The sequence below is a fragment of the Pelodiscus sinensis genome, chromosome 2 (assembly GCF_052426305.1).
Source record: "Pelodiscus sinensis isolate ZL-2025 chromosome 2, ASM5242630v1, whole genome shotgun sequence".
Lineage (NCBI taxonomy): Eukaryota > Metazoa > Chordata > Testudines > Trionychidae > Pelodiscus > Pelodiscus sinensis.
In genome coordinates, this window is record NC_143053.1 from 41,854,648 (window position 1) to 41,874,105 (window position 19,458).

Genomic DNA, 19,458 nt, shown 5'->3' on the forward strand with positions numbered 1-19,458 from the left:
GAGTCAACAGTGTGATGCTGTTGCAAAAAAAGCAAATATGATTCTAGGTTGTATCAACAGGTGTGTTATAAGCAAAACTCATGAAGTCATTCTGCCGCTCTACTCTGCACTAGTTAGGCCTCAGCTGGAGTACTGTGTCCAGTTCTGGGCGCCACATTTCAAGAAAGATGTGGAGAAATTGGAAAGGGTACACAGAAGAGCGACAAGAATGATTAAAGGTTTAGAGAACATGACCTATGAAGCCAGGCTTCATGAACTGGGCTTGTTTAGTTTGGAAAAAAGAAGATTAAGGGGGGACATGATAGCGGTTTTGTCACAAGGAGGAAGGAGAAAATTTGTTCCTCTTGGTTTCTGAGGACAGAACAAGGAGTAATGGGCTTAAAGTGCAGCAGGGGAGGTTTAGATTGGACATTAGGAAAAAATTCCTAACTGTCAGGGTGGTCAAATATTGGAATAAATTGCCAAGGGAGGTGGTGGAATCTCCCTCTCTGGAGATATTTAAGAACAGGTTAGACAGACATCTGTCAAGGATGGTATAGACAGAGCTTGGTCCTGCCTTGAGAGCGGGGGGCTGGACTCGATGACCTCTCGAGGTCCCTTCCAGTCCTATGATTCTACCCATGCAGGAGTCAGAGAGGGGAGCTATGGGGATAGGGAAAGAAGTCTTTTAAACCTTCTTGGCCACTTCTCTACTTCCCCCTTTAGCTACACTAAGGGATGGGGAGAAAAAAATCCAAAACACACCTCCCCATCTGCTCCTTTCCTTCCCAGTTCTGAGAAGGAATCTTGGAGGACATCAAATTCCTTCCCCTGAACACTCTTCAGCTTTACACACTAGCTTCTTTATGATCCATATGTTTTCCAGGACAATTCTTCATAATTTAGTAAAATATATTTCTTATTTCTAAAGGAAAAACTGGGCAATACCTAATTAAACTTGGAAACTCTGGCAGCTCCACTGCCAGAGTGTGTAGAGAAATGGGCACCTCTGTTCCCGAGTCAAACAAAGTGAAACTATCAACACAGACGCGTGACTGACAATATACAGAACAATCTGAAATGCACAAAGTAAGCTCAAAATCAGAGAAAAACATTTTCACCTCTAATTTTCAGTTTTACAAATATTAGGGTGTTACCAGTAACAATAGCAACACACAAACAGAAATTAAATTTTTCAGTTAGCAATGTCCTTTCAGACTTGAAAAGCATATCTTACCTCAAGCAGAAAGTCTATTTTCTCTTTATTTGGTTTAAGAAATAGCTGGTTAAACTGAATACCAATTGATCGACCTTGCATTACATCACAAACAGTGTTGCATGTACAGATTCTGAAACAGATTTCATCTAGAGCATCATTCCTGCATGAATACAAAAAAAAAAAAAAAGGCAGCAAAATTATAGACCTTCTTTGACAGTCATGCAAAGGAAACCAGATCACCACCACCATATTGTCCAGTATTGCTTGGAGCATATCTACATGATCAGGGCTCGCCGAACTGCAGCGAGCCCCGCTCGCCAGCAGGGCTGTCCGGCAATCTGCGCATGCAGATCGTTCTGCGCATGCGCAGATTGCCCAAACCCGGCTCTTCCGGGTTGCAATCTACTCGCCCCAGGCGAGTAGATTGCATTATTTGTCGAGCCCTGTACATGATAGTGTTTAAAAATGATTTGTGTTACAGGAGTGCTCATGGTCTCAGTCCTACATCAGTGCCCCTCCCAGCATTCTTAAGTAGAGTCATATCTACTCCATTGCCATGGACTTCAAACGAAGCCTAAACAGCTTTGACTAGAGCAGTAGGCTTGGGGAAAAGCTCTTACAGAGCACTAAAGCTTAATTAAGTGAAAAAGATTTCAGACATTTTCATATCCATTACCTTTCTTTCTAAGTTCTGTCTTAGTGCAACTGTCATGACATGCACAATTAATCAAATCTATGCAGAATGTTCAGTTTCTCTCATTACAAGACTGACTTTCCTCCAATTAATTACTTATGTCTGAACTGTTCAGATAGTTTCTGTGAAAACATTAACAATAGAAATTTGTTTTTTAGTTTCAAAGTAAGATTCTTCACTCAAGTTCATTAAGTTTGTTTTTTTGGGGGGCATGGGGGAAAATTTTTTACTGTTTGTACACCCAGAACTGTGGGGTCTTGATTCATAACTAGCGCATCGAGAGGCATTACTGTTAACCTGCTGCTATTGATAGCTACTCACCCCTGCTGTGCTTTCTGGAAGAGTTCTCTCAACACAGACTGCCTGAATTGAACAGGCAAACTGAGAGTTAGATTATCTTCAAGGAAAATCTTCACTAAGTCCTGGAACACAAACATAAATATTGTATCAGTTTCAAAAGGTATTTCTGGTCTAGAGAGTACGCTTATTAAGTTTGCAGATAATACCAGACTGGAAAGGGTTGCAACTGCTTTGGAAGTTAGGGTCATGATTCAAAATGATCTGGACAAACTGGAGAGATGGTTTGAGGTAAACAGGATGAAGTTTAATAAGGACAAATGCAAAGTACTCCACTTGGGAAGGAACAATGTTTCACACTTATAGAATGGGAAGGGATTGTCCAGGAAGGAGTACTGCTGAGAAAGATCTAGGGGTCATAGCAGACCATAAGCTAAATATGAATCAACAGTGTGACATTGTTGCAAGAAAAGCAAACATGATTCTGGGATGCATTAACAGGAATGTTGTGAGCAGGACACGAGAAGTCATTCTTCTACTCTACTCCGTGCTGACTAGACCTCAATTGGAGTAGTGTGTCCAGTTCTGGGCACCACATTTCAAGGAAAATGTGGAGAAGTTGGAGAGGGTCTGGAGAAGAGCAACAAAAATGATTAAAGGCCTAGAGAACATGACCTATGAAGGAAGACTGAAAGAACTGGGCTTGTTTAGTTTAGAAAAAAAAACTTTGCATGTGAGCCACAAAAGGAGCCAAGCTCTGAGGTGGACAAACTCCAATTGGGGATACAACAGGAGGCCCCAACTGGGTTAGAGTGGATTGGTGAGCTGACAAGGTTATCAGGTCTGTCTCGGTCAAGGAGGAGAGATCAGTATGATATGAGCTCTGCCTCTACTTTCAGTGGGGCTTTCAACAATAGAGAGAAAGGAAAAAAAGCAGAGAAGATTCCTATCTCAGGAGAGGAAAAAAGCAAGTCACCAAGAGAGCCTTGTCCTAGTCCTGCTCTGATTTGAAGAGACTGATATGAAGGGATCTCTTTGTGGGAGACCACTTGCTTTGTGTGGTAAGATATGCACCCCATGTTACGAGCAATATGCTGGAGGTGAAAAGCAATGATGGGTGAGGTTACAAGAAGGGAATCCCTGTGCAAACGCTGGCTGGGTCTTTCCACACGTCTAAAGCATTTTTTGATCCCAGAGGGTAATCATGGGTTTGTCTAACCTGTCTATGGCCTATAAACTGAGCTGAACTACATCTAAAAACACTGCATCTGATATTACTGATATGCTCACTAGCATATATTCCAAGACTTATGCCATCACATGCCAACTATGTCCTTCTGCTATGTATATTGGACAAACTTCTCAGACACTTCGCCAAAGAATTAATGCCCACAAATCAGACATCTTCACAAGGAAAAAACCTGTCAGTTTGCATTTCAACCTACCTGGACATAGTCTTAATGACCATATTACATGATCTTACTTCAAAGAGACTTTAACACCAGATTACAGAGAGAAACTTCAGAACTTTCATTCATGCTTAAATTTGACACTTTACGAATGGGCCTTAACAAAGATGCTAATTACCTTACACATTAAAGACAGCTTCCCCACTTATCACCCCTGATTAGCCATTCATTGACTTATAAACAGCTATGACTGAGGTGTTTGTCTTTTGTAAAGATTCAGGTACATGCAACCCCTCTCACTGGGAATGAATCTCTCATCTAGTGATGACGACGGTGGAGGTGATAGTGTCTACAAAGAGTTTGGTGGACAGGGGGAGAAGAGAAAATCAGATTCCTTAGTTGAGACATAGTAGTTTCTGCCCTCCCATTTGCAGGTAGGTGCTACTGATGCTGGGTCCACAATGGCCTTGTTAATAGAAAAGGCTATATGAGAGGAAGAGGATGAATGGAGTATGTCAAGAAGATTATGTTGAGTGTCCATGACTTCCTCCAGAGCTATATGGAGAGTATCTGCAACTCTCTTCGCCAAATCCTGGTGGGGAAGACATGACAGCTTTGTCTGGGGAAGAGGATATGGTCCCTCCAGGTTCCTCCATGAGGCCAAGCGTGTGCGCCTCGAGAGCTCTCAGGTAAGGCTCAAAGCTTGAGGGGCACACAGGCAATACCCAACAGCCTCAATATGGCCACTGGAGAGAGTGGTGACAGAGCCCATCAATGATGCCCATTAGTAGCTGTATTAGGATGGTGAGGCCCTGAGAGTACACTGAGCAGCATACTAGGCCTGGAAAACACGGACACTACCTCCTCTGGTTCACTGTCTGAATCCTGGCTAAAGAATGGGGGAGCACAAGTGGCAGAAGGGATGATTCCAGTGCTAGGTGGAAGTTCAGTGTGGAAGTCCCAGTACTCAGAAGCAGAGACTCCAATATGTCCAATATGCTGAGGTCCCAGGAATGGTGGCATTCCACCAGACCCAACTAGCTCTTGCCAGTACCAGTAGCTCTGATGTTGGATGAGGCATTGATGAAAGCTCTGAGACAGACTTGTATACCAGGAGTACCTTTTTAGTGGAATGTTTATTCGTGTCCCCTCAGTACCAATGACTCGGTGCCAATACCTGCTGGGCTTGTGGGTATGTCAACAGTATCTGCTGCTGTAAGTTTTTGAGCACTGTGGATACCAGACTAGAGCACCAAGGCCATTCACGATATTGAGGTGTGATGGAGATCACTTACAGCTATCTTGGGGCTCACTATGGGTACTTTCCACTCTCTTCTCTGAGGACCTGAGAAGGGTCATCAGCTTGCTTCGAGTCCCAGCCTTCAGACACGAGTGAAGTGATTTGTCACTTCACCCTCTATATCTGTGAAATGATTTGTGGTGTGGGCCCCGAGTCCACCTCCATGAAGATAATCTGCTGTCAGAGCTCTCTGTTCTTATGTGACTGTGGCCTGAGTTGTTGGCAGAGACCACACTTTTGCTGGATGCACATGTCTGCAACTGGGATTACTTCCTTCAAGCCTGGTGAACTGGGCCTATGACATAGTGGAACGGATTCACAAGAAGGAAGAGAAAAGCGCAGGGCGAAAGAGGGGGGGAAAATACGTAAAATAAAAAATTTGAGGAGAAAAAATAAAGAGGTGAAGAAAAATTACAACTATACTAAGAGGCTAACTGCAGACATACAAATAGAATGCAACAATTTAGTCAGGAAAGTTGAGAAGGAACTGATGTGGGTTAGCCACATGGCAGGGCACGGGAAGAGACAGTATATGTACAAGCATAACGGACACTGCTACCAAAATTCTGCAACCAGCATTGTAAGGAGCCAGGCATACCTACTTTAGAGTGCCATGGCCACTACTTGAGGAAGAAAGATATGAACTGAGCCTTTAGATTATCTGCAAATCAGGACATTTTACCCACTTATTCATGTCATAAAACTCGCAAGTGCTCTTCTAGTACTTTACCTGATAGTTGCCACTTCTCATACAGCAATGGATTTGACTGTAAGGAGTTGATTGTTGTGATGTACTATTGGAAGATGATGTAAGAACTCCACAAGCTTGACAGTACCCAGCTAACCTCTTCTCATCTATCGTACAATGAAGTGATGATGAACCAATCTGGATAATAAAAACCATCAAATTTTAGCTACACAGATTTATGAATATTTATGGGTTTAATAATGAGCAACATTGAGCATTCACAGCTTTATTTTAAAGGAAGTACCAATATTAAATAAAAAACAAAAATTTTAAAAGTTCATTATTTTTTCTATTCAGACTTTCTCTTACCATTTGATTTTTCACTGTCCAAGCTGAGACAAATGTCAGTTTCATTGTAATTTCATATTTGGTTTCACAGAGACGCAGGAAAAAGGTTTTAAATTGTAGAAAAATGTCTATCATCTTAGATTTTATTAAAGGTTGTTTTAGTAATATTGAAAGTTGGGTCCAAGTTTGATCACCAATACAATACACTTTCACATTCAACTAGTGACCATTTATTTCCCACTTTTGCCTCCTCCCTCCAGGACCTTAGAAGAAATACAAAGCTAAATGCAAATAAGAATATTAAGTGTTTAATTAAAAATAATCAGAAGCAAAAAATGAAAGAATTACGATTTCCACAGCAAAGTTAAACACATTGCTCATGTACTCCTAGACCTGTTTATCCTTCTTAAATATGTAGTTTAACATATTACAGTTACAATGCCATAGAACACAGTGTGCTGTATAGTAGAGACATTACTAGGGATGTCAATGTGCAGACAGCTACATGATTAACCGATAAGTCTGAGCTTATCAGTTAATCCTGTTGACTATACGCATTCCCCCCGCTGCCTCTCTATCAAATACAGAGGCAGCAGCACGGAGAGTGAGGGGGGCAGGTGGGAGCTGATACATGCAGGGAACTGGCTTTCAAGCCGGCTCTCCATGTGTGCCAGCTCCAGACCCACCTGCCTCTGCTTGCTGCCTCTGGAGGAGGGGGAAAAGCGGGGAGGAGGCAGGAGCTGATGCCACCTGGCCCCGCTGCTGCCTTTATCAGAGGCAGCAGCACAAAACAGGGGGTGCAGGGGAGGCTGCTCCATGGCAGCAGTCCCTGTTCACGAGATGTCCAAGTTTCCCATGGAGCAGCCTCTGTTCACAGCAATCCTGGGCCTTCCACAGATAGAGGCTGCTCTGCGGCAGCAGCCCCTGTCCGTAGGGCATCCGAGCTCCCCAGGGACAGCAGCTACTGCTGCAGAGCAGCCTCAGTCTATGGCAAGCCCACGCTTACCGTGAATAGAGGCTGCACTGTGGGAAGCTCGGACACCCAGCAGACAAGGGCTGCTGCCACCCTGTGGCAGAGGCAGCAGCACGGGGCAGCAGGTGGGAGCCAGTCTGCACGGGAATCTGGTTTTTAAACCGGCTCCGTCATGGACCCTCTGATAGAGAGGCAGCAGTGTGGGTGGCAGGGGGCATCCTGGGAGTGGAGCTGGGAGCACACTGGCTGCTGGCCCCACCTGTGGGGATTATCGAACAGTCGCGTAACTGCTAAAATTTGGATGAGGTTACATGACTATTCAAATGTATGTTATCTAAAATCCCTAGACATTACTATGGTCAAAATCTAAAAACTTTTGACTTTTATAAATTATTTTAACTAATATAAACTTTAGAAGTTATGTTAATACAGTGCTACATTTAATCAACATGAATATTCCCTTTTTAAATAAGTCTCCTCTAACTGAATGAGTCTAACAAAAGAAGATGGCTGATAGACACAAAGCTTTAACTTAAAATAGCCACATTAAAGTTTATATTTGGTATGCAACTATAATTTTAAAGTTTTAAAAAGACAGAAGAGAAAAACATGAAATGATGAGACTATAATTTACATTTTGTTTAAGTCCAAAAAGACATACAAAGAAAAAAAATTGTAGATATTTTTGGTAGTTTAAGTTTGTGGGTTTTGCAGAAGAACAGATTTTGCTAATTCCGGACTGAAACACAATGATTTAGTTGAGGAAGACAACTTCTAACAATGGCAACAAACACAAATTCTTCTTTGACAGCTGGAAATTCTATAACCTCTATCAACTTAAAGCAGGATTATATAAAAGTCAATAACACACGTTTCCCTCTTGTAAAAAGGCACAATTGGCAACTATATTTCTCGGGAGAAAAAAAGATTAAACAAGAACACTTATAAGGCATGGTAAAACAGTCTCTCCAGCTCAGTCTTTTCTCAGCCTAAAACAATTTGTGGTCATCCATCTCTACTCTATTTTGGCAAACAATCCAAACAAACCATTTTACCTGAGATGGAAAGTGTGGAACAGTAGGAAGTACGTAGAACACCAAAACTTCCCTCAAAATATCTGACTCTGAAGTGAGAAAGTCCACAGGGACATATTCTTATATACAGGACTTGACAAATAATGTAATCTACTCGCCCGTGGCGAGTAGATTACAACCCGGAAGAGCTGGTGCAGAGCGATCTGAGCATGCGCAGAACCGTGTGGCTGGCGAGCAGGGCTCGCCGCCGCTTGGTGAGCCCTACTTATATAGTTGTACTACTTATATAGTTGTCAGAAACTATGAAGAAGCATGTAAATACTTACCTTCCCAGTAAAGTTTTGTTTTTTGAAAAACAGTTTTGACACACACATTTACAATGGGAAATTATTTATCTTGAGCAGAAAGAAGTCTTCGGCACTCATTGCCCACTCAAGGCACGTCTACCCAGCAAGGCTAAACTCAAAATAAGGTATGCAACTTGAGCTACACTAAGCGTGTGTCTAGACTACAGGGTTTTGTCGACAAAAGTTGACTTTTGTCAACAAAACTATACCTGCGTCTACACTGCCGCTGAGTTCTGTCAACATAACGTCGACAGAACTCAGCAGTTTTGTCGATGGCGGTAAACCTCATTCTACAAGGAATAATGCCTTTTGTCAGAGTTCTGTCAACAGAAGGCATTATGGCATCTACACTGTCCTTTGCGTCTACACTGTCATGTCGACAGAACTGGCTGTAGTCTAGACGCTCTTTGTCGACAGAAGCTTTGTCGACAGTATTTGTTGACAAAACTTCTGTCGACAAAAGCCTGTAGTCTAGATGTAGCCTCATTGTGTAAGTGACAAGGAGTCCTGTAGCACCTTATAGACTAACAGATGTATTGGAACATAAGCTTTTGTGGACAAAGACCCACTTGGTCAGATGCATGTAGTAAAAATATCCAGAGGCAGGTATAAATATGCAGGCCAGAATCAGGCTAGAGATAACGAGGTTAATTCAATCAGAGAGGATGAGGCTCACTTCTAGCAGCTGATCTGGAGGTGTGAATACCGAGATAGGAGAAGCTGCTTTTGTAGTTAGCTTTGTAGTTAGTTTCAGCTGGTCAGTTTCAGCAGCGGCTGAATTCCGACGCCTGGGGCAAAGCAGCTGGGGTGCTGCCGGGTTGGTCCCGTAGCACCGCCCCTCGGCGCTGCGGGACCAACCCGGCAGCACTCCAGCTGCTCTGCCCCAGGCGTCCCCAAGAGCAGCTGGGGTGCTGCCGGGTTGGTCCCGCAGCCCCGAGGGGCAGCGCTAGGAGACAAACCCGGCAGCACCCCAGCTGCTCTGCTCCCAGCTTCTCCGATTCAGCTGCTGGTCAGTTTCAGCACTTCCGAGTTCCTGATGGTGCCGGACCATCAGGAGTCCCGGAGCATTGGATGCCGGACTAATGGAGTTTTACTGTATTTGTGTAGTATCATTTCAATCTACAGATCCATAGTTTTCCACTACAAGCCCAACGTTCACTGAACATATACCATACAAAACGGGCACTCAAACCAGAGAGACAACAGTTACTTTCTAAAGAAGAATTTCAATAAGTTTCCTATAAAGTACTCTAAGTGAGTTGTCATCAGATCTGCAATTATACATAAAAAAGTATACCTGTCAGACTTTCTTTGGCACACACATACATCTTCATTTTGAAGGTACTATCTAAAAGAAGTGTTCTTGTTTGAGCAAAACAAGCTTTATATACATAAAGAACACCATACTGTAACTGAAAAGATGTCTAATCCTATATTTCATCCACCAGATGATCATAGAATTATAGAATATTAGGACTGGAAGGGACCTCAAGAAGTCATCGAATCCAGTCCCCTGCCCCCATGGCAGGACCAGTATAGTACTGTCTAGACCATCCCTGATAGACATTTATCTAACCCAGTCTTAAATATCTCCACAGATGGAGATTCCACAATCTCCCTGGGCAATTTATTCCAGTGTTTAACCACCCTGACAGTTAGGAAAAAGTTATTAACATCTAACCTAAACCTCCCTTGCTGTAGTTTAAGCCCATTGCGTCTTGTTCTATCCTCAGAGGCCAAGATGAACAAGTTTTCTCCCTCCTCCTTATGACACCCTTTTTGATCAAAATTTAGAACAGAAATCTCAAAACCCCTTATCAGCACTCAAATCTGTAGGTTATAGCTCAGGGGTTGGCAACCTTTTCAAACCAAAGAGCCAAACTACATCAAAAAAATTCAGAACAAGTGGTCAACAAAGAGCAGTATAAGAATGCCCATTTGAATGACTGAAAATATTCAAATTAATATTATTGATAATTGACGATGAATAACAGCAAAAATGAAACATCGTACTCAGACTTTATTTAATGGGACTTGTGCTGCTGGGGGTGCAGAAGTCAGGGCTGGGATGTATGAGGGGCTCAGGGCAGGGGTTGTGGTGTGTGGGAGGTAAGGAAGGATGCTGGGGGTGTGAAATAGAGTATGGGGAGGGGGGGAAGGGAGAGAGAAGGGGCTGGATTACTTTACCTGGCCAGGGCTGGGCTGCTGCACCCAGGCAACAGTAGCTGAACAAGGGGCTGGGACAGGATCGCCGCAGCAGGAGGGGGACAGCCACCAGTCCTTCCTATGGCCAGATGGGGGCTGGACTAAGGATGTTAACTGGGTAATCAAGTAACCATTACAATTTGTATCGCCTATATAATTAGTTGATAAGGGAAGGCGCTACCCTCACTGTGGCTCTGCAGTCCAAATGTAGTAAGAACCAGGTGTGCAGGCAGCCCAGCTCCTACTACATTTAAACTGCAGAGACAGAGCGGGGGTAGCTCCAGGACCCAGCGTGAGCTGGAATTACTCAGTCTGGATCGCGCTGGATCCAATAACCCCTGTCTATGGGGAGTACCAACTTCCTGCTGGGACCACCCCTCAGACAGGGGTTGCTGCTGGAGCAGCCTCCCATAGCCCCCACCCCCTACTGCTGCATCAGAGACAGCAGCACGGGCGGTGGGATGGCAGATGGCACCACGGAGACAGTGCTGGGGGAAACCAGCTTGAGAGCTGGCTCCCGCTAGCATCGGCTCCTGCTCCTCCTCCCCCTTAGTGCCTCCCGGGACAGCGGGAGAAGGAGAGGAGAGAGAGAATGAGAGTAGTCCATTTGACTACCCTTCTACATTCCTAGGCCGGATCGCAAGGCCTGCCCCAGGAGTGGGGTTGGGGACAATATGCTGCGACCAGATGGGGGCTGGGCCCCAGTTGGGGCCTTGTTGGCCAGGCTTTATCTTAAATAAAGTAAGATAAAGGGATTCAGTCTTGAGACATCTAATGTTTGCACATATGTCTGATCAAGCTTACCTTTGAAATCAATTCCTTTGTTCTAAAAAACTTCTCCTTGGCATTTTCATAAACAGCTGCATTTGTGGAGCCCTGCTGGAAGTAGACTGCACCCAAATCATAGCAGACCTGCAACAATCATCATTATTTGATATCAGGTAAGTTACCTTAAAACACATTTATTAATTTTTTACTTATACTGTTTCAGGTAGATATTTGTATACATATTTTAAACTACTCCCAGTTCTGTATAACTAGTTGGTATATTGTAGAAGTTTCCCCATATACTTCATTTCTTTTCTGTCTTTTTATATTGCAAGCTTATGATCAGCAAATGTAGCTTATGTACTTGTACAGCACCTAGCACATTTTGTGCAATTCTGTAGAAAACAATATGATTCTATTATAACTTTCCAGGTCAACATCAAGGCTCACGTCCTCTCTTTCTCTGAAGAAAAAAAAAAAGGGTTAAGTTGCAAGCTTTTAGTTTAAATGTACCTGGCATTGCATTTCCTCAGCACTGATTTTCAATCCAGCTGTGGAACTCTCCGTTTCTCCATTCACCATACCAGGCTCCATGGCTAATAAATCCAGAGTTCTTATAGTGTGGACATAAAGATCTTTGTTTAACTTTAGAGCTGCTTCAAGCACCAGGATGGAATCAGCAGCCTGCTCTTTCAGCTGAAATAATTGAAGTGCATTTTAAAAATCAAGTTATCCTCTTGGCTGTCAAATTTAAATTCATGTATTTAAAAAATAACCCCACGCCCCTTAACTGTTACCAAGCGCTTATTACAATTTCAATTGTAAAAGTCTAATGTGGCATCTGATCCTGCATTTCTTGGGCATCCAAAATTCCCACAGAAATCAATGAGAGTTTTTTTCAGCACTCATTGAAAGCAGGATTGCAATCTTGCTTGTCACCATTATGCCATTTACTTTTATATTTTGTTCAATTTGTATAATAGAAAAACGTATCCATTTCTTTTTTTATCAGTTTCAGTTTCTGGTTTGTGTTAATTTCCAGCACATTAGCAAATTACAAAGATTGGGTTGTAGACTCCCCATCTGAAGGTTTTACTTGCTTCTCCCCAGAGCTGGGGAAGTAGGGGTCATGCTGCCAGCCAGTGGCTGCTCCACTGTGGTCATTCATGAATAACTGCCTCTTATCATACTAGGGATGTAACAGTGTAACCAATTAATTGTTTAACCCAAAAGCTGAAGCTTACTGGTTAACTCTATTGGCTAAATACATTCCTCCACCTGTCCCCAGGCCTCTGCTAGTAAATTTTTTATTTGGCTGGCCAGCAGCCTGGTTCAGTCCCGGCTCATACTGGGTCCCGGGAGCTACCCCTGCTGCAGCTCTGCATAAAAAGTAATGTAGGAGTTATTGCAGAGCTACAGCAGGGGTAGCTTCCGAGACCCAACACAAGCTGAGACTGAGCAAGCACAGCTGCCTATTCCCCAGCTCCTGAAGTACTCTCAGTGCAGAGCCGCAGCAGAAGTATCCCTCCCTTTCGGTTGATGTGAAATCATCACGTTCCAGGCACATTCCATTGTCCCGGCACAACCAAACCTTGACCTTGCTTAAGCTACAGTAAGAGGAAGATGCATACCAAATTTGGTGGTCCTAACTCCTACCATTAATGAGGAATTCTTGAAAAAAAAACTGACTCAGAGGGATACAAAGACATGCAAACTCAATAACATATATAGTAAACTGTTTCCACTGGAGTTTTAAAAAAAGAAAAAAAGATAAGAGCCTTTTTTGGTCCTAAATTCTGAGATCTTATTTTTACGAATCTAAATTTTCGGCAAATTTTCAGATAAGATCTTTTTCAGAATAAAGTTTTCTGAAGAATTAAAAAAGTGAGATTTATCAGAAGGCTTAAACAGGAAAAGAGACTTATTTTAATTTCCTGTTCAAAGTTATTTACAGGCAGTCCCCGGGTTACGTACAAGATAGGGACTGTAGGTTTGTACTTAAGTCGAATTTGTACTTAAGTCGGAACTGGCATCCAGATTCAGCCGCTGCTGAAACTGACCAGCGGCTGACTATAGGAAGCCCGAGGCAGAGTTTCTCTGCCCCGGGCTTCCTGGAATCAGCCGCTGGTCAGTTTCAGCAGCAGCTGACTTGGGGACGCCTGGGGCAGAGCAGCTGGGGTGCTGCCGGGTTGGTCCAGTAGCGCCGAGGACCGGCGCTGCGGGACCAACCGGCAGCGCCCCAGCTGCTCTATCACAGGTGTCCTCGAGAAAAGGCTGGTCTGCTGGGGGGGGGGGGGGGGGCGCTCAATAGCTGCACCCCCCTCCCCCAGCAGACTATGGAGACGCGGGCAGCGGGACTGAGACGCGCCGCGGTGCCGCCGCCCAGGTCCTCCGCAGCTTTGCTCCGCATCTCTCTGGTCTGCTGCGGAGGTGGGGGGGGAAGGGGGGTCGCCAGCATACCAGGGAGACACGGAGCAAAGACATGGAGGACCCAGGCAGCAGCACTGCGGCGCGTCTGGGCGGTCCTGCCGCCCGGGTCCTCCGCGGCTTTGCTCCGCGTCTCCCTGGTCTGCTGGGGGGGCCAATTCGAATCAGCGCATATAGACTTAAAAACTAGTTCGAATTAGCGTTTTGCTAATTCGAACTAGCATGTCCACACTGAGTGGACCCTGAACCGAGGTTAAGGTTGGCCGGAAGCAGTGCCGACAGGGCATCAGAATAGGACTTAGAGTGTGGAGCTGCTGTCTCAGGCTAGCCGAGGGCTGTGCTTAAAGGGTCCCGACCCCCACCCCGGACAGACAGTTCTCAGGGGCTCCCCGCTTGGAAAGCAGTCCTGGCTTGGAGTGCCCTGAGTTCCCACACTCGGCACATCACAGCACTCGGCCATCAGACCGGCTGCACTTGCCGCAAGCTGCCATCCGGGGGGGAGGGGTCAATCGGGGGGCTGCAGGACAGCTTCCACCCCAAGGAGCACACAGAGCCACCTCAGTCCTCCTTATCGGGGGCTTGTACCCCATTCCTCCCTCACCTCCTTCCACTTACCCCTCCCTAGCCCCCCTTCCTGATGTCCAAAATAATGGACACGTGCATTCAAAGGTTTGTGGAAGGCTGGAGAGGGATGGCACGAGACAAATGGCTTGGTCACTGTCTTCGGTCCATCCCCTCCAGGGTCCCTGGGGTTGGGCTAGATGGACCTTTGGTCTGACCCAGGAAGGCTATTGTAAGCTCAGGAATCAGGGTCGGGGGGTCTCACTGGACCCCCTTGATTCTCTTGCACACCTGCTTCTGGGTGGCCAGGCTGGCAGCTCTCCTGCCCTAGACGGCCACTTTCCTGTGCCTAGTGCGGAGATCGTGGACGAGGTCCACAATGTCTGCACTAGCCCAGGCGGGTGCCCGCCTCTTGCAGTCCCGGGCAAGCTCCCGGGAGCCGCCAGCCTGGTCCCGGGAAGAGGGGGAGGGCTGGGGGGCATCAGGTGTGTGGCTCGATCCGTGCCAGGTGCAGGGTCTGCTGGCTGGGTGCTGGCAGGCTTGCACCTGGCACGGGTACCGTAGCCAGCCCATGCCCCTTTAAGGGTTCCGGGGCTGGGAGGGGGGCAGAAGAGTTTCCCTGGTGGTGCCCAGAGTGGCCACCAGGGAAAGCTGGGGAGGGCTAGCCTCCCACTAGTTCAAATTAAGTGGCTACACAGCCCTTAATTCGAACTAGGCGTTAGTCCTCGTAAAATGAGGTTTACGTAGTTCGAATTAAGTTCTAACTAGCGGTTTGCATGTGAAGCGCCTATCAAAGTTAATTCGAACTAACATCTGTTAGTTCGAATTAACTTTGTAGTGTAGACATACCCTAAGTGACTACTCAATAAGCCTGCATCAGAGGCAGAAAGGGGTAGAGGAGAGCAGGAGTTAGTGCTGGGGACAGGGAAGACAGAGGCGCAGCAGGGGACCCAGTGAAAGCTGGGACAGCTGAGTCCCAGCTCATGCCGAGTTCCAGACGCTGTGCCTCTGCTTTTTAAATGTAGTAAGAGCTACCAGATCCCAGGCTGCTGCTGCCTGGCGGCTCTTACTATATTTAAAAAGCAGAACCACAGTGAACCCCCTTATCTTCTAATCGTGTAGTCAATGGAAATTTTATCAACTACTCAATTAGCTTAATAACCTCTATTTACTATTCCTATTATGCATCACTGGACTTACAGCTGAGAGCTGAATTCTAAAAGAAGAACCCAGACCTTAAAGTAGGCACATGTATCTATTTTCCTTTTTGCTGCCATTCAAAGTATTAGCATTTTGTGTCATGTAATCATCATTCACATGCCCATACCACCATCCATGCCTATTCAATTTGAGTGAACAGAAAAAAGAGAGGGCCATAAAGAATGTTTTCTCTGCAGCACAAAGCAAGTTTTTTAACATTAACCAGAGATTAGTATCCATTATAAAAATGGTAGAACAATAAAGCATAAAAACCAAGAAACATAAGTGAAAAAACTTATTAACAAATGAGACATCCTGTAAAAGCCTGAGATTGCACCTCTAATAGTAAAATCCTTCCATACACTCGATGTCTAACATCTAAACAAGGAAGAACACTCACCACTTTTAAAATATTTTCTGTCAGTTCTTTTTCCTGTTGTATCTGATTCATTCTGAAGGAAGAAAGAAAATATTTTTAGATGGCAACTCACAATTCTAATAATAAAACAAACAAGCTATGTTAATCAGAAATATAGCCCAGTCCCTTAAATACCTAGTTTTGGACTTCACGATTAATAAACATACATTTCCAGGAATTGATGAATTTTTACTTTAAAATTACTGGATATTTTAACTGATTTTTCCATACAGAACCTTCTTAAAAATGATCAGTTTTGTCTCTGAGACAGACACAAGAGCTTTAAAGATATGTAATACTAGAAGCCTTAACCAGTGTCTAGGACAGGCGTGCAGGCTGCCTGCTGGCTTCTCCCTGGAGCTGGCCTAGGGTGGTGGAGACTGTGCAGCACAGTGGGCGGCTGCTCCGCATGGCCAGCCTGGAGTGGCAGGGGGCCGTGTGGCACAGTGGGCAGCTTCTCCCCAGGAGACCAGGTTGCTGGAGGTCATGTTGCAAGCCAGGGCCACTCTCCAGGGCTGGTGATCTTGCTGCCCCTGTTGTGGTCATTCATGAGTATAACTGTCTCTGCTATCATACCCTCCCTTTCTGCTTGATGCAAAACAATCACGTTCTAAACACATCCCATTGTCCTGACAGAACCAAACCCTGACCTTGCTTTAAATTAGAAGAGGAAGCTGCACACCAAATTTGGTGTTCCTAGCTCTTACTGTTTACGAGTTTTTGAATAAATGGACTCGCAGACAGACACACAGACAGAGGCATAAACTCCCTAAAATATATAGTAGATTAGATGTGCCTATCATGAGGATTTTTCTTAGTACACAGCAAAGTATGCAATACCTTTAAAGTCTGAATTATGTCCTCTGTTTTACAGAAATACATAACTAATATTTATAAGCAGACTTCCTGAATATAAATCTGAGGTGGTATTTTGGCAATGCAGTTTACAGGGATGCACAACGTAAAAAAAAAATACCAAGAAGCTCTGTGTGTGTGTGTGTGTGTGTGTGTGTGTAAACTTACATATTTTGTCCAAAACAATTTATGTTTATTTATACAAACATGTCTAATGAAATAAATTCTGAGCTAACGAAGAAAAGATTCATTCTTGCACATTATTAATTTAATAGCTCAGTGGATTCTCAGTCTGAAAGTTTGGAATAGTATAAATTCATTCAAATAATAAGCCTGGTATAAGTGAAGCCAGAGATAAAAAAGTTACCAAACACAGATCAGATTGAGGCCTAAGCCTTCTAGTTAGAGGGAAAACACACACCTGCTTCCTTTCCCCCCATGATTTTCTGAGTTCTCTGTCATTCTTTACAAGATCATACATAAAACAGAACATATTTAAACAAATATATTTTTAAAATGTATTCTGAAAATATTCATTTTACATGCTTTTAAAGAGTACAATTTATAATTGCAATCGTATATATGCTATTAACATGCCATTGTCAAACTGAAAATTCATCTTCTGAACTATAAATGCTTAATAAATGTGATGTCAATATTCTGAAGATCATTTGCCAACTTACACACTTAACTGAGGTGGACCAGGTTTCACTTGTTTTACAGGAAAACTACTTTGGACGATGGTCCTAATGGCCCTATGGGGGAAAAGAGTGAAAACAAAATTTAAACAAAATCATTTATTATTCTTATTAACATGTGATATACTGAGCAAACTGCAATCTAAAAATACCCCCAATTTAGAAAACCTGACAACTTGTACATATTCTCTGCATGAGGACATTTAAGTCATAATTCAGGAGCCAACACTCTTCAAGAATCTGTTCAATATTCAGTTACGACAACCTATTTTCTTTGTAAGATCTCCTCACACCCAGCTTGTCACACTCATCCAGTTCAAAAACAGAGAGCAGATTATCAACGCTGTACATGTAGTTTATGAGATTTATGTCATTTAGTGTCTGCATACCTTTTAACTAAATGCAAAAAGTAAACAGATTACACTGAAATTGCCAGAAAACTAAAATGTGTGTATTTTTGTGCATGCACGCACATACACCCATCCCCACTAAAGACAAATTCAGCACTTCTCTGAACAGCTTAATTTAGAACCAATTTAAATAGGATTAACTTTCCTTTCTGTATTCAACCTTTGAAAATGAGCTCAAAGGAGAGTGTTACTTTACCATCTATTGTAGAGCAGTATAGCCATTGTGGTGGTTGGAGGTAAGCTGGACAGATCCACATCAACATGTTTAGTTCCTGGAGGAACTTTGCTAATGCACAGTAGTTCATTCAGCAACATATTCAATACAGGAACACACAAGCTAAAAAAAAAAACAAGAAAAAAAGAGATTGTACATTTCATGTAGAAGACCTACATCTAGTACAGAGCTGGGGAACCTTTTTTCTATTGGAGGCCATTGTCCCTCAACAACAAAAAAACAGTCGCAGGCCACAAAGCCCTGTGGGGGAGAACAGAGGCTTGGGGCTTCCCCGATGCTCCATGTTGGAGCCAAAAATGAGATGTTCAGGGTACAGGAGAGGGCTCCAGACTGGGGCTAAGGAGTTTGGAGTGCATAAATGAGCTCACAGCTGGGGCACAGAGGTGGGGGTGCAGGATCTAGCCAGGAGTTAGGGTATAGGAGGGGGTTCCAGTCTTGGACAAACTGGGTGCAGGGTCTGAGAGGGGCCTGAAGGCTGAGTGTGTGGGTTGAGTAGTGCCAGCTGCAGCCAGCGCTGCTTAGCTCAAGACAGCTCCCAGTCAGCAGAGAAGCAGGGGTACAACAGGCTGTTTCCCTCTCCCCCCCGCCGTGTGCTGATTCCACACTGCTCCCGGAAACTGACATAGTTGCGCTGTGAGATTCCTGCATGCACTACCCTGCCCACATAGTTCCCATTGGTCACAATTCCCAGCTAATGGGAGCTGCAGGAGCAGAGCTGTGCACATGGCCTCAGACCTTCTTTGTTCCCTCCCTGATTGTGTGTCAGCATCGCTGTGCCTACAGGCCTCTGGGAGTCAACCTAGCTTCCCCCTGCAGCAAGGAGAGTTAGTGCTCACCATACTAGCCCAATTGAGAGTGGCGGGGACCACGATTCACAGGGCTTTTGGCCCCACATCATGGGCTGGAACAAATAAAGCAGGGGGCTGAATTTGGCCCATGGGCCAGAGGTTCACCACTCCTGTTCTATTATGTTTATACATAACAGAACTAAGCAGTGCAGGCTATATTACTTATTGATCCATAATTCCCCTGGAAAGTAAGAGTAATTTTCACCTCTGTATTAGACTAGGTATGTTAACTAACATGTAATTGTGTAAATGTGTAACGGATTATTTTTTTTCAGTTACAAGCTTAAACAGGGGAAGGCAGGTGGGATCTGCTGCTCTCGGGGAGCTGGCTTGAATGGGATCCATTTTCAGCTTGTTATAAAACAAGATGGTCCACACTGTAGTTTAATACAGGCACACTCTGGTCTGGCAACATCTGCAGTCCGGCATGATTTTTAGTTAGCCAGATGTCCACTTATCGTGGACTCTAATTTATCCCTAAATATCTCCTAAGAGTCCAGTAGGCAATAGAAATGTTGGTAATGCTGCTAGACAACAGTGACCTC

General features: G+C 44.3%; 1 protein-coding gene across 2 annotated transcripts in view; it reads right to left on the reverse strand.

Annotated features, from left to right (window-relative positions):
* INTS8 (integrator complex subunit 8) overlaps positions 1-19,458 on the reverse strand; it is an 83,381-nt gene that overhangs the window by 55,996 nt on the left and 7,927 nt on the right. For both annotated transcript variants that reach the window (XR_016348700.1, XM_075920360.2), the window contains exons 3-10: positions 18,027-18,167; positions 17,406-17,477; positions 15,850-15,901; positions 11,775-11,957; positions 11,298-11,405; positions 5,629-5,784; positions 2,214-2,314; positions 1,217-1,358 (exon numbers count right to left, since the gene is read on the reverse strand). Coding sequence is in view for 1 of the 2 variants with exons in the window: in XM_075920360.2 (XP_075776475.1) it covers positions 1,217-1,358; positions 2,214-2,314; positions 5,629-5,784; positions 11,298-11,405; positions 11,775-11,957; positions 15,850-15,901; positions 17,406-17,477; positions 18,027-18,167 (955 nt within the window). In the remaining variant the exon portion in view is untranslated. The remainder of the gene's footprint in view (positions 1-1,216; positions 1,359-2,213; positions 2,315-5,628; positions 5,785-11,297; positions 11,406-11,774; positions 11,958-15,849; positions 15,902-17,405; positions 17,478-18,026; positions 18,168-19,458) is intronic.